At 38.5% G+C, this 14,275-nt stretch overlaps 1 protein-coding gene and 2 long non-coding RNA genes across 12 annotated transcripts in view; 2 read left to right on the top strand and 1 right to left on the bottom strand.

Moving 5' to 3' along the window:
• mef2cb (myocyte enhancer factor 2cb) overlaps positions 1 to 4,678 on the top strand; it is an 82,575-nt gene extending 77,897 nt beyond the window's left edge. For 6 of the 9 annotated variants that reach the window (XM_032578856.1, XM_032578855.1, XM_032578854.1 and 3 more), the window contains 2 exons: positions 1,402 to 1,537; positions 1,826 to 4,678. In XM_032578856.1, coding sequence (XP_032434747.1) covers positions 1,402 to 1,537; positions 1,826 to 2,174 — 485 coding nt within the window. In that variant the 3' untranslated portion in view covers positions 2,175 to 4,678. The remainder of the gene's footprint in view (positions 1 to 1,401; positions 1,538 to 1,825) is intronic. The other 3 variants (XM_032578858.1, XM_032578857.1, XM_032578860.1) reach the window with 1 other exon arrangement.
• Positions 4,679 to 5,738: 1,060 nt separating this feature from the next.
• Positions 5,739 to 11,363, bottom strand: LOC116729948 (uncharacterized). The gene is made up of 2 exons (XR_004341220.1): positions 10,920 to 11,363; positions 5,739 to 8,708 (listed from the first exon to the last, which is right to left on the bottom strand). It is a non-coding gene; the product is annotated as an uncharacterized LOC116729948 (long non-coding RNA).
• Positions 11,364 to 12,224: 861 nt separating this feature from the next.
• LOC116729946 (uncharacterized) overlaps positions 12,225 to 14,275 on the top strand; it is a 46,283-nt gene continuing 44,232 nt past the window's right edge. For both annotated transcript variants that reach the window (XR_004341219.1, XR_004341218.1), the window contains exon 1: positions 12,225 to 12,809. This is a non-coding gene — a long non-coding RNA (uncharacterized LOC116729946). The remainder of the gene's footprint in view (positions 12,810 to 14,275) is intronic.

Genomic DNA, 14,275 nt, shown 5'->3' with positions numbered 1-14,275 from the left:
GCGGCGTGGGCATGTGTCAACTGCTGGAAAATCAAATCAGCATCTCTAAAACAGTTCTCAACAGATTGAAGCACGAAATCTTGGTAGATAGTTGCATTGACTTTGAACTCAATAAAACTCACTGAACCAAAAGCAGCATTTGACATCTCTATAAATCATTATTACTCGTGGAAACTTCCCCTTTGACCTCTAACATGTAGCAGTATGTGTCTCTTCACTTTTCATTCAGACTGCATTGCTGTGATTTTCCAAATAAAATGAAGAATTTTCTTGCATCTGAAAAGATTAACACTGAGCAACAGTCCAGCACTTCTTCTCCTTAGTAAAATGATTCTGACGACTTTGCTGTTGCCCATGTAATAGATACACCTGTGTCCACACTTTGTTAATCTCCCCCAAATTTGAAAGGACATTTCTTTAACACTGTTGGTCCAGTTTGCTGCTTGTGTGCCTTTTTCTGGCCATATTCCTTCTATTCTATCTCCTCTTCATATGCCTGGATACAGCATTATTTGAACAGCCAGCTTCATCAGTAATGACCGTTTATAGTTTACCTTCCATGTGGATGGCATAAGTGCCTGTTGTACAATTGTCAGTCAGTAAGATTATGCAGACATAACCTTTTAAAATAAAAAGGCTTTTTTTTTTTGTTCCATCCATCCATTTTCTAACTCCCTTGTCCCTAGTGGGGATGGGAGGGCTGCTGGTGCTTATCTCCAGCTAATGTTCCTGGTGAGAGGCAGGGTTCACCCTGGACAGATCGCCAGTCTGTCGCAGGGCAACACAGAGACAGACAGGACAAACAACCATGCACACACACACTCACACCTAGGGAGAATTTAGAGAGAGACCAATTTACCTAACAGTCATGTTTTTTGACTGTGGGAGGAAGCCGGAGTACCCGGAGAGAACCCACGCATGCACAAGGAGAATATACAAACTGCGTGCAGAAAGACCCTGGGCTGAGAATCGAATCCAGGACCTTCTTGCTGCAAGGCAACAGTGCTACCAACTGTGCCACTGTGTTCATTTTATGTAATATTATCATTTTCTGGGAAGCAAGTTTTCATAAGTTATGAGACACATTTATCAATATAACCAGAAATAATATTCTGAAATGTACCAATGTGCTTAATGTGCATGTGTATATGACATTTGATTCCTATTTTTAGAATTGCATAATAATAAAATATTTTACATTTTCAGAATTAAGGTACACTTTGAAGCTCTCCAAATGTTCAGTTGTAATATAACGTTTGAACAGCAGAGGGTGCTATAGCACTACTAATCGTCAGGGAATAGGATTCACACTTTCTACCGGAGCTGCTCACTTTTTGCAACTTTAAGCTTTTGTAGTTTTCATCCTACTCTTTCTTTTCTCCCTCATATGTTTGTGTGCAGAGTATTCCCTGAACAGTGCAGACCTGTCCTCGTTGTCTGGCTTCAACAGCGGCAGCTCCCTGCACCTCGGCTCCATGAGTGGCTGGCAGCAGCAACATCTTCAGAACATGCAGCATTCAGCCCTCAGCCAGCTCGGGTGAGTGGAGGAAACTTACTGTTAAGGTGTTTTTGTTTTTGGAAAAATGCATGATAACGCATAGACAATTAACAGAGATTTTTGTTTGAGTTGCCACGCTAAGACTTCTTCACTGTTCTACATCTTCACTTGTTAGGTCAAACAATAAGTGACACCTCACTGTTTTCACATGTGTGCGCGCGGGAGTGCTGACTGCATGCTTGTGTGTACAGACTTGACTTTACAATCACCTTGTCTCTTGCTCTGTAACTCTGTAACCCCTTTGCCTTTCCTTTTTCCTTCCAACAGAAATTGCTCTAGCTCTCACTTATGTCAGGGTTCAAATCTATCCCTGCCCTCTGCTCAAAGCCTGCACATCAAGTCCGAACCTGTTTCTCCTCCTAGAGATCGCACCAGCAGCACACCAGGGGGCTACGGCGGCGGGGTGCCATCCAGTCAGAACCCCCAGTCCCGCCAGGACTCGGGACGCTCCCCCGTCGATAGCCTGAGCAGTTGTAGCAGCTCCCACGAGGGCAGTGACCGCGACGAGCACAGGAATGAGTTCCACTCGCCCCTAGGACTGGCCCGGGCTGCCCTGGATGAGCGAGAGAGCCCCTCCATCAAACGGGTGCGGTTGTCAGAGGGATGGGCGACATGATAGCTCTGCCGACACCCCTGGCTGTGCCCCAAGTTGCCCGGAGACCCTGACAATGCAGCATTTCGATGCCCTCAAAGTCAGCTCCCATTTCCTTGTCACGCACCACCCGACCCCACAGCCTCTCTCCTTTTATCTCTTTAAAGATGAAGGAAAGAAAAGGGACAACCCTTTTCAAAAAATGTTTTGTAATTTCTTTTTCTTTTTAATTATTATTATTTACTTATTTTTGTTGAATGTGTGCGTGCGTGTGTGTGTGCTTTACTTATTGACATTATATAAACCAGTGAGGGTGTTGTAATGGGCTTTTGGGGGGGCGGGTGTTGGTTTGGATGGGGGATTTATGCTGGGGAACTATGCATAAAATGTATTGTGTGTGGATAAACGAATCACATGCATATATCTCTACACGTATTTATGTGTATCAGCATATAAAAAGAAGTAGTCAGGTACTCCGTCTCATAAAACAACGTACTTACAATTTGCCTCAGTGATGTATCATTAACTAGAAACAAAAAATGAATAATAAAAAAAAACATTAACATGAGAGTGAGTGTGTCCAGAGGGGAGGGAAAAAAACACCTTGCACTTGAGTTGGACAAAAAGTACATTTGTACAGTATCAGTTTCATTGCTTATACTCCTTCTCCGCAGTCCTCCCTTGCAAAAACGTGTTAACATTAGATGATGTCATGTTGCAGGTTCAACGTATTTATGTAAATAGTGGATTAACAGGTGGGGGGAGGGGTGTTGCAGGCAAGGGGTTAAAAAGTTGCCAGACATTTCAAGATTTATGAACTCAATAAATGAAAAAGCTATTATGCAACATTTGAAGGATTGTACAGGTAAACATGCAGGAACCCAATGCTAGGTGTTGATTTTTTTTTTTTTTTTGGACTCTGGTTAGAGGACGGAGTGAGGACCACCCTTTGATCTAAGAGCTGCATTGGTGTAATCATGAAAACTCGGGTTCTAGTATTAACTTCTCAGTATTGATGAACAAAAAAAAAAAAAAAATGACGAAAAAAATGACAAAAAAACAACAATTGTACGATACACTTGCTTATATTTTCATATGAAAGGAATACAATGCAAAGCATTTTGTGGCTTTTTGTAGTTTCTATAAGCCAGAATGTGTTTTTGATAGCTTTGCTAATGAAAGAGGGATAGTTCACCCAGAGAAAGAGAGAGGGTTGCGGGGATGATTGGGCTTTCATGCCCTAAGCCATGAAAAACAGATTGAGATCCAATGCTTTGCTGAACTGTTTTATCTTTGTAGAGGTTTGTTTTTAAACGTGTATTTCTAATTATTATATATAATAATGGTAATATTAAGAATCTTTAAAAAAAATCTGTGAAATTAACATGCTTGTGTATAGCTTTCTAATATATGAATATATATAATGATTTTTTTTTGTTTCTTAGTGAAGTTTCTATGTGCAGTTGCACATGTTGTCTGGTTTTTGTTTCATTTGAACTCTGAACAGTGCTGTTGAAGGGGTTTGTATTTAGACTAACTTTAGAAACCAGCTGGATTTGTGCAACACAGAGGAGATGGGGCCTGAATGCTGAATGCTGAAAAAAAAAATCACAAAAACAGTGTGCTTGTGGAAAATGTCAGAAGACTGAAACTGGAGATGAATAGAAGTAAAAGGCTCGATGTATTCTGCTCATCTCACACAAAAATACATATGATGGGAAACTGGTTGCGTTTGTATAAATTTAGATGAATCATAGGGATTTAAAAATGATCTAATTTAATCCCAATAATCTCATAAAGCAGTGTTTTGACATTATATTGAAATCTCAGGTCTTCTCCAATTGTGTGTTCTAGATGTTTGACAAAGCTCACCCGAACTGGACTGTTTCCTTTCCAATCATATTTACCTAATGTAACTTTGTAAATGCATCATGATGAATTCCCATTTATCATCATTATCATTTATCAACCTCAGCTGATTCTTCTCCTTGCGGTCTCCGCTCATGTTCCAGTCTTCAAAATGCATTTCCACTTGAGGCCACTGACAGTTCAGCAAAAAGGAAGAAACTGATCATGCTGGTATGGGAAAAGCACAATTTGTTAATTTTAGATAAATAGTTGTTTTGGATTTTTTTTTTCTTCTTTTGATTTTAAACAATGAAACTAGCCACATATCTCTCTCTGCCTCCCACTCCCGTATCTGCTGTCACTTAAGTGTTATACTATTTCTGTGTGCATATTTCATGCAGGTTCACAATGTTGTTACTGTATACAGTCTGTGTAGTCAAATGGGGCAGAGCCTCTGTAACGGTGTTCTTTCTTTTATTTTTTAAAACTTCAATACAAAAAAAAACAAACAAAAAAATACAGTTGGAAAAATAAATAAATATGATGTTTCAGGCAGCATAAAGTGTGGAGAAACCAAAGCCAGTGGCATTTCTGTATTGTAAAATCAACTTTTATTTTCACATCCATTTTTTTTTTGCAAGCATTGAAAAAAAGATAATAAAAGAATTTGCTCAAATGTACAATTGTTTTTTTCACATTTCAATCACAGTTAGTTGGGTGTAGCTTCAGGTTTTTTGTTTTTGGGGTTTTTTTTGTTAATCTGCTTGAACAGTTTCTCTGTTTGATCGCTCTTCTTTTCTTTCGTCTCCCTGTGTATTGCATTGCAAAAGGTTCATATTAGCAAAAAAATTGGGTTTTTGCTCAGAATCAAGAAATTCATCCAGACCTGTCACTACTCCCTGCTCTAGTTTTAATCATTTTTACCAAAGACGGAGAAAATTTGTAGTGTTGCCTTTTTATTTGAACACGTCTGGTGTAAGTGTCGGTACCTCAAAATTGACCTAAGCAGTACCTCAGCTGATTTTTGATAAAGTAACCTGCAGTGCAAAGGGGAGACCATACACCTGTACAGCCATGTGTATTAACTTACAAATGCTAAATGTCCTGGCATTTACACAGGACTCTTTGTTGCTCCACTGTGTTTGTGGTTTATTTAAGTTGTGCTCAAAACGTAAAAAAAAAAAGAAAAAAAAAGATTTTTTTAAAGTGTAATATGGTATAAAAAAATAAAAATAAAAAATACTTCAAAGTCAGTCTTTAGTATCAATGTAGCTTGTATAAACCTGAAAAAAATGGGAGAAATTTGGGAAGTAATGTTTTTTGTTTTGTTTTTGTTTTTTTTTCCTGGAACGCAAGAGAGCGGCTTTCAGCGGCATAAGCTGGCCTTTGTCGCCACTTGAGACTAAGATGGTTTTAAATTAAATCACATCTCTGTAACTCAAGGGACTTGTTTCAGCTGTATGTAGTAAAATAAAAAATAAAAAAAACGTGTGGGGATGGAGTCCAAGTCTCCTCTGCTTGAGGGAAAGGCTATTTGTATTTTGCAGAGATTTCAGTAAAGTTACTGGCTTTCTTAGTTATCCTGATGTGACTCAGTGTGATTTTATTGTGTTGGATTTGTTTCTATACATGCTTGTCTAAGCAGTTATTCGTCCCATTTAGAACAACACATCAATATGACAGTATTCTCTGGGATTTTCTGAATAACATTGTCAACTGCTTAACACTCAACAACGGAAAGAGAGACTGCATTTCTTTTTATTTAAACATACATTAAACAATTTAATGAAAAACTTTTTTTTTTTCTCACACTTATAATTACAGTGGTGATATATTTTATTAGTGAAAAAGGTCTCTTGCAAATCAAAGAACAGACACGTGTTCTCCATCAGGTAGAAGAAACAGTACATGGAAAAAAGCGAACGCAGTTTGTGTTGCTCAAACTGTTGCTCAAACCATGATTGGCTCATTGGATTCTAAATAAAAATAATGAAAATATTAAAGCATTAAAGATAACCGATTATACAGGGAAAATACATGTAATCTCGATATTTGTTCCCATTGTTTTTTGCTCATGCAAATGATCAACACATAGCTGAAAATAAAGCAATCAATGAGGTTAGCTCATATGGGTTCTTATTGTGGATATCTATAATTTTCACATCACTGTATTTCTCATTTGTGAGCTTAAAATAGAACAGGCATAATCCGGAGAGTTGCTTAGTAATAATGTGATGATGTTACAAAGAAGTCCTTCAAGAAATAAAGTTTAAAAAAGAAAATCAAATGAAAACAAGATGCACTTGAGCCTTCAGCTCTCATTTTCTCTCAATTCCCTAAAATCTAGAATATAATACATTTTAGGTGAACCTTTGTCATTAGGATGGTTAATATTAAATAGTGGTAAAACGCAAAATCCACACTTTGTTTCAATATTCACAATTAGCTTCATCACCACATTGAAACTCACAGAAGCTGGTAGAGTTCATTTGATCTTCAATATAGTCAGAAAACAGTATAGGTTAAAAAAAATGCCAATATTCACTTATACGTTTCTCCTTTTTTTTTTTTTTTTACTTTTTTGACTTGTACAAATTAAATAAATTCACAGGTTTCGCTGCGCTGCGGCTTCATTGTGAAAAATCTGCCATTTTTGACGTCATTGGATGGCGCTTTTTGAGCTTACGTTATAATAGGCCTAATAAAGAGAACTGTTCAAAACTGCTGTGATGACGATGAATGAACGCACTAAAAAAAGACAATAAAAGTCTTAATAAATCAACTAAAAATATCATCAAAGGGCCCTTGTTAAGTCGATAGTCATCTTTTCGTAATAGGTAAATAAAAAAATAAAGGGCCTAGCTGAAAAATAGCTTCATTATGAGAAACCTGCAATGTTGACGTCACTTCATGGCGTATTTGTGATCTTACAATACATTTGGGCCAATCAGGACAACTGATTAGATTGATGGGATGACCTTACAGCTACGTCAGTGACAAAAAAGGGAAAACATGAAATATTAGAAATAAAGACATAAAACAGAACAAAGATATTGTTAGATCCTGTCTCTGTTTGTTCATCCCTTCATAAACAAGGGATGAACAAATTCCGTCTACAAGGAAATACGACACTTGCTTTGAACATTATCTAAGTCTTTTTTCATTCATTGCACATAAAGACAAAACGCAAAGTACAAAATGTTTCAGTTTCTATTCATCCTATTTCATGTCAAGTAAACTAATAAATTGCAATTCATTGGAATTATCTCAGTTGTGTTATTAAATGCTCAGTGGTGCGCATAAACAGATTCATTTTCTCCTGAATCTGTTTTTTTTTTTTTTTAAAGGTAAAGATAATAATACATGGCGCTACTTCGTGTGTTGATCGCTGGTGAATCCTTATCGGTTTCCATTGGTCACATTAAACCGCTGGAACGCTCTAAAAAATAACGTCGTGTCGCAATTTAGTTTGATTTTTCGAGTCTTTGCATAATAGTTCGAACTTCAAATAGACCTACATACTGCATGCAGCGCAGCAAAGATTTAGCTGGTGGCCTATTTGAGTTTCTACTAAACTGATGTAAGCAGCAAAAATGAGAGACAGAAAAAAAAAAAACCATTCATTATTTCCCTAAATAATCTAAACATGAACAAAAAGTAAGTCGCTAAAAATCCAATAAGCTAAATAGTACAATCACAACAAATATTACTGACAAAATGATTGCATTAATTAATTCCAAGTACAGTTTTAATGGATAGTTTATTGTTCCACGTCATATTTGCATGTAAGTATGTAATGCAATGTAAAATGATCTCAACATTCTGAACAGCATTGAAATCCTCCTGGTTATTCCACCAAATAATGATTTCTGAACTCTCCCTGAGTTAAAACATTAGTATTGTTCTTTCTAATTGTACATGAACGTTTTTCCTTCGCATTATTTGACGTCTGAAAGCACTGCATCTTTTTCGTTATTTTGACCATTTCTCATTTTCTGCAAATAAGTACTAAATTTTTTGCTTGGAATTTCGGAGGCACTTTGTCAGTAGTTCATAGAATAAACGAACAATGTTCATTTTACTCAAACACATATAAAAAGTAAAATCGGATAAAATGATCATTTTAAGTGGTTTCTTAATTTTTTAAGAAAAAAAATGCAGCTTTTTTCAGAGCTGTATATAATTCGCTGCTGCAATTAACGAAATCGAGTCACTCGTGGACCGGGTGGATTCGATTGAGTAGATCAGAGTCTATCTAAGACGAGCACTGACGCAAAGGAAAAAATATCAATCGACTATTAAGAGACTACAAAAATTAAAAATGAACTGTTACAAAGAACAAGGCGCGCGCATCTAACAAAGTCCATCTCGATCCAAATCGCATTAATTTGCCCAGCCTTCCGCCTACTTGCTTCATTGGTACAGCAGAGTGAACTTTTTAAAGCTAAAAATCATGAACTAATTGGGGCTAAGACGACGAATGCACGAATGCATTAAATATTTCTTCTTTTTCTATCAACAGTCAGGATTATTCAAGCTGCACGAGTCGTGGAAGCTGGTAAACCACTACTCTTCCTCCACAGAGCGCATTCTCCAAGTTTACCACTAGATGTCACCATTCACCATTTAGTAATTTTCATTGACTCCGACCCTGTTTAATCGTCATGGTCGTCATCTTCATCGTCCAGAGACGTTGCATGTTCCCAAGAACTTAAAAAAATAAAGAAAAAAAAAACTTTATGCGCTTCATACGGTAGACGTAAAAGCAAGACATGCTTAGAGAAGAAGCTGAGAGTGAAATATGAACAAGAGTCCCACATAATTTGAAAGACATTTGTAAGCATACTTTCCATTCTACTAATTAGTAATAATAATAATAATAATAATAATAATAATAATAATAATAATAATAATAATAATAATAATAATAATGAAATTTTTGGAATTGCTCATGGACTGTTATCCTAAAGGTGTGTGTGGTTTTGTGGTGGTAGGAGTGAAGGTTATTCGTGTACATTATTTCCTCCATCTCAGATATTCTTCTCAAATATAGTCGGTTGACTCTGTTTGAGTAGTTAGACTATTTTACTACACCATTTATTTTAATGAAAAACAACATCCTGAGTCCTACGCTCTCACCAGTGTCACAGATTACTCCGAAGGCTCATTTACTGAGACATTAAAAACCGTCTTCAAATGTAAATGTGCGCACACGAATTATTCTCTTTTTCTATTATTATTTAAAAAGAAACCCTAAACAGATGTCAAATTATAGCGTCTTGTTTCTTTTTCCTCAAACTCAGAAGAGCATCTGTTAAAGCAGTGCGTCATTTTATCTTTTTTTTTTTTTTTCAAATTCACTCTCCCATCTTTAAGGAATAATAACTCGGTTCGAACAATAGGTGTGTTAATAACTTCGCAACAAAATCGTTTTCCATGCGGATATTTGAATGTTGCTCCTTCTACCGTCTGCCTCGTTATGTCAGCGCCTATTGCAGAGTTTGGAGGCTCACATCCTCATTTATTTCCTGTCAATGCAAGTTAGTGATATTTTTTGAGATTTAGCGGGATAATAATGACTTGTTACAAAAAAAATAGTCAAGTTTTAATGACCTGATCTGCCTCTCATTATCAAGCCAACGCTAAACAACTGAATGAAATTGACATTTTTGCTTTTGTTCAGTTTTCTTAATTGAATATTTGTCACCATCACTGGTTTTCTTACGCTTTTTTCTTCGACTTATGTAGGCGATTCCAGAAAATTTGAAAGACAAGAAAGAAATACAACGCCGGGAGCCTTAATGTGAAGTTGGGATTATTTTAGCTTTAAAACAGCATATTCTCAATTTAAACTCCCATAAAGCGACATTCGAGCATGCTGCTCCTACAATATTTGAGAACAAGAAACAAGCTTTTATTTTTCCTTGCACATGTGGGGTTATCCAGATTCCTGTGGCTCTGGAGGTGTTTACGTGAGGCAGTCTGTCTGACCACTGGTGCTGAGCTTTTGAGCATTTGAAGAGCAAGGTTCAGTGAGGAAGGGGAGTAACCTACAGGGGGACTGCTTCTGCCTATGGCAGCAAGATGAAAAGTTTGCACTCCATCCATCAAAAGCGGCCTATATCAAGTTGATCTACGGTGTCGCTAATAGCAGACAAGTCAGAGCTACAGAAGAGTCGGATTTTTGTTAACCGGAGGTAAGTTGGAGCGTTTTGTAAATTTAGACAAGACTGGAAACATGCAAAATGAGATACGATTTGGACAAGGAGGAAAAAAAACTAAAGAGGGAACAACAAAAATATAGAAAAGTAAAAAAAAACCAAACAAAAATAACAATTATACTAAATGTTAAGATCGCACACAATTATTATTTTGGATATTTTCTCTCATAGAATGCCGCACTTGGATTTGCGCGCTCTTCCCCTGGCGTCCGTGTGCGCGTGCATGGCAACGCTTTAGACAGCCCGAGCAATTGGATCGTAAATGTCAACGCTGCGTCACTGCTGTTTTTTTTTTTTTTTTTTTTTTTTTTTTTACAGTCTGACCACGGGACTTTTTGTGGGTTATTAGTTTTTGCTCAGAGTGTGCAGTTTTCTGCGTCTGTCTAAAGAAAAGGCAGAGCTACCTCTGCTCCCCTTCTATTGTTTATCCAGCCACCGGGAAGCTCTTTGTTCATGCATGCTGCATATGCATCGTCAATTTGCACGGAGACGCTTTTTTTTTTAGATTGGAAGACCACACATCACTATTTGCACCATCTTTTTCAGGATAAATAACAAAAATAAGGTTAAAATTAAACTAATCGCCGCCACATTGCATAATATTGAATAGTCATATTCATGCAAAAGAGGTCAGCCATATATATACATACAATGCAAATCTAAGCACTGAATATGCATCAATATGAAAAACAATACGCACACCAGAGCCAACGGCGTCGAGGAATTAAGATAGAATAGTCGGCGCGGATAGTCTCATTACGCATGGGCGTTTTTTCCACGCAGCAGCAGTCTCCCGGTTCCACTTCTTCTCCTCTTCTTCATGCCTTCCTCTTTCCGTCCCGCTCGCTTTATATGCCTTCTTGTTGGAACAAAACAAACGCAGTGGTCGCTCTTTCAAAACGGCAGTCATTAAAAAACACACGCACGCTGTAGTGGGTGTACAAATTATCCTGCGACTGCGGCCGTGCTGCACTGGCAATGTAGTAAGGAGGGGGATTTGCATATTTTGATGGGCTAATTGCCTTGATGTATTTAAATATGGCTGCACGCAGCTGATATGCTCGTCTACGTCACTGAACGTGCCCTCGCAGTTTAACTAAAACGTGAATCCAGGCGGCGGATGCTAATGGATACGCCTGCAATTAGGCAAAGAAGAGGGGGGAGGGTGAAAATGAGACAATATTAGCTTTTTGCTTTGGTATTCATTATTATTATTATTATTATTGTTATTATTATTATTATTATTATTATTATTATTATTATTATTATTAGTAGTAGTAGTAGTAGTAGTAGTAGTTGTAGTAGTAGTAGTAGTAGTTGTAGTAGTAGTAGTAGTGTTTTCCAGGATAAAATGTGAAAATTAAACAAATTCTGTTTTGCAAGGAAGCTCGGGAGAAGTTGTATTAGAAGTAAAAAATAAAAGTAAACATGTTTTTCTATAAAGATAAACATCGACAGAAGGACAATCTATTGTACTGACCTCATTTGAACTTTTGTTGAGGTAAAATCGCTTTTAAAATGTCTACTCTTTCCTCAAACTGTGTGTTTGAGTGTGTGTCCAATTTCTGGACTCTGGCTATCCTTCCCATTAGGACACTTGCAGTAGTGTGACTTCTGGTACACTTAAGTCAAAGTGTGTCTCTCCCAATTTTTTTCTCTTCTTTTCTACTTTTGACTTTAGTCACAGACTTAGTCTTTTTTTTGGGGGTATTGCACGTTGCAAAATTATTCCCCCATATTTTGTCTGCAAAACCGCAATAAATGCGTTCCGTTTGTCAAAGCGTGTTAGAGTAGCGCCCGCAGCAAATTCATTACCACCCCGACTGCGAGGCTCAGATCGCAACCTGGTCAGAGGGGGGCGGGGGGAGAGGAAAGGGGAGTGGGGTCCGAACAATGCTCCCTCAGTTCGTGCGTGCAACAAAAGAACCGAGGGAACTTGTTTTGGATTTCAGAGCACGTCCTCTACTCACAGAGAAGGATGGACTTTACACCCACCCCTCCTCATCATCATCACCTTCATCATCACCACCCAACGCCCCCCTCTCCCCCCCTCTTCCCTCCTCATCCGAACCCCATTATCAACAGGGGGTGGTGGTGGTGGGATTGGTAAGGGGGTGAGAGAGAACAAGACAAAAAAAAAAAAAAAACTTGCACACTCTCTGAGAGCTCAACTGTGCATGCACTTTTCTATTTGCTGCTTTATGGGAAAGTTGTGTCTCTCCCTCTCCTCATCCCTCCCCTCTTTTTTTCCCCTGCCCGTCTCTGCGTCTGTCATGTGCTTGGGATGTGCTCATGCTTTTGGCACAGAGCGGCCGTTGCGCGCCGCCTAATGCGGGTTACAAAGTGGCAGCACCAGTTTTAAAGTCTCCCCCCCCTTAAGCAAAAAAACAAACCGACCAACTACCCACCAACCCGGCATGTTTAAACGCCTGGGATTTTTAGTTACTCCCCCCGCCCCCCCTCCCACCTCCAAGAGGAACATTTACCTACACATCATACCACGATACACACGGACCTCGTTGTTCTTCTGCTTCTGCCGCCTTGGACACTTTCTGATTCCCTGGCAGTCATCTGGCTGGACCGTGAGAAAGTAAGTTCAACTTTTAGTGGCTGGTTTGAGGGATGCGCTTGCACTCTGGTGCGCAAAAAGTTAAAACGTACAAGAATGTATGCACAAGTAACTCATATTGTCTTAGTTAGAGCCTAATGCGGGGAAGTTGTTCGTGCCTAAGTTAATTCCGATGTTTTAGATCGCTTTCATCTCCCTACACCGTTTGAAGTTAACATATAAGACGGGGAAGATTTGTTCTATAATTGAAATCGTGTATTTAAGTTAGGCTATAATTGTCACATGGCACTTTATTGCAGAATGCGCTGTACAGTCTGCCAAGTTTGCATATGAGTTATCGTGGAGGCTTGAGCTAAACTGGGATTATTATTATTTGCGTTCGCAACAGTTGGATAAAAATAAGTCACACTATTATAAGTTTTTTAAAAACGCCTCTTTTAAATAGAAAACGCGCTGTTTGTTGCTCAAGTTAAGGCTGACTAAATGTAATTTGAGATACGTGATCAGCACATTGCTTGAGAACAACAGGGACTGATATAGATGCAAAAGCAAAGCAAATCTGTAATGACTCTTCTTTATGAAACGAGCTCCGGTGCCGCGCTGAAACAATAATAATAATAAAAAGAACCTACTACTGTCTGCATGTAACGTCACCAAAATTGTCATGCGGTCTCTTAAAAATAAAGCCCTCACACTAACTACAGCTCCGCTACGTTGTTACTGCGCTTAATACCAAAAAAATATCCATTTGACAGATGGCATCCATTATGGAATTTCTCAGTTTCAATTCAGTGCATGTTGGAGGGATCAGCAGGTTGTGCGTAGAATCGACTGTGCTGTAATTAAATCACGGCCTCTGAGTGGGAAGGCCCGGCCTAAAGCTTCTTGCATTCTAATCAGGTGATCATTGAAAAGTTAGTCAGGCTGATCCGGAGCTGGCCTCACACGTTGCCATCAATAATCAGGTCAAAATGCTTGTGCTGGATGTAAAAACAGCTGAAAACAAAGAAATTAAGAAGGCAAATGAGTGACAAAGAGTTTTATTCCAAGTATATATTTTGATACAATTTGTACATTTTGTTTTTACTTTTTATTTTATTTTTATTTTTACTGCGGATACAGTGTGCTTAGAGTTACTGGATGTGATGGTTGTGACTGAAAACATGCGCACAGGAATCCCTGATTGAAATGCAGAGTCGGGGCCATACGAGAAGACAAACTTAGGGGTCAGGTCTAAAATTACAGCAACACAGGTGGAGGTTACACAAATCCAAACTTTTTAAAGCTTTAATCTTTCCACTCACTCAGACAAACCGAGTCAATCACTGCCTGAGACTCCCCCCCCCCCCCCCCCCTCTGTACTGTGTGCGTGTGTGGAGTGTAAGGGGGGGCGGGAGCGGGTTTCATCGTCCGAACAGAATCAGAAGTTGTACACAAGCCGGCGCAGGGTACTGTGGAGCTACATTCTCCTCCTGCGCATGATCCAT

Source organism: Xiphophorus hellerii, chromosome 12 (assembly GCF_003331165.1).
Source record: "Xiphophorus hellerii strain 12219 chromosome 12, Xiphophorus_hellerii-4.1, whole genome shotgun sequence".
Classification (NCBI taxonomy): domain Eukaryota; kingdom Metazoa; phylum Chordata; class Actinopteri; order Cyprinodontiformes; family Poeciliidae; genus Xiphophorus; species Xiphophorus hellerii.
Note: the sequence above shows the minus strand (reverse complement) of the source record. Positions and strands in the feature narration are given on the sequence as shown.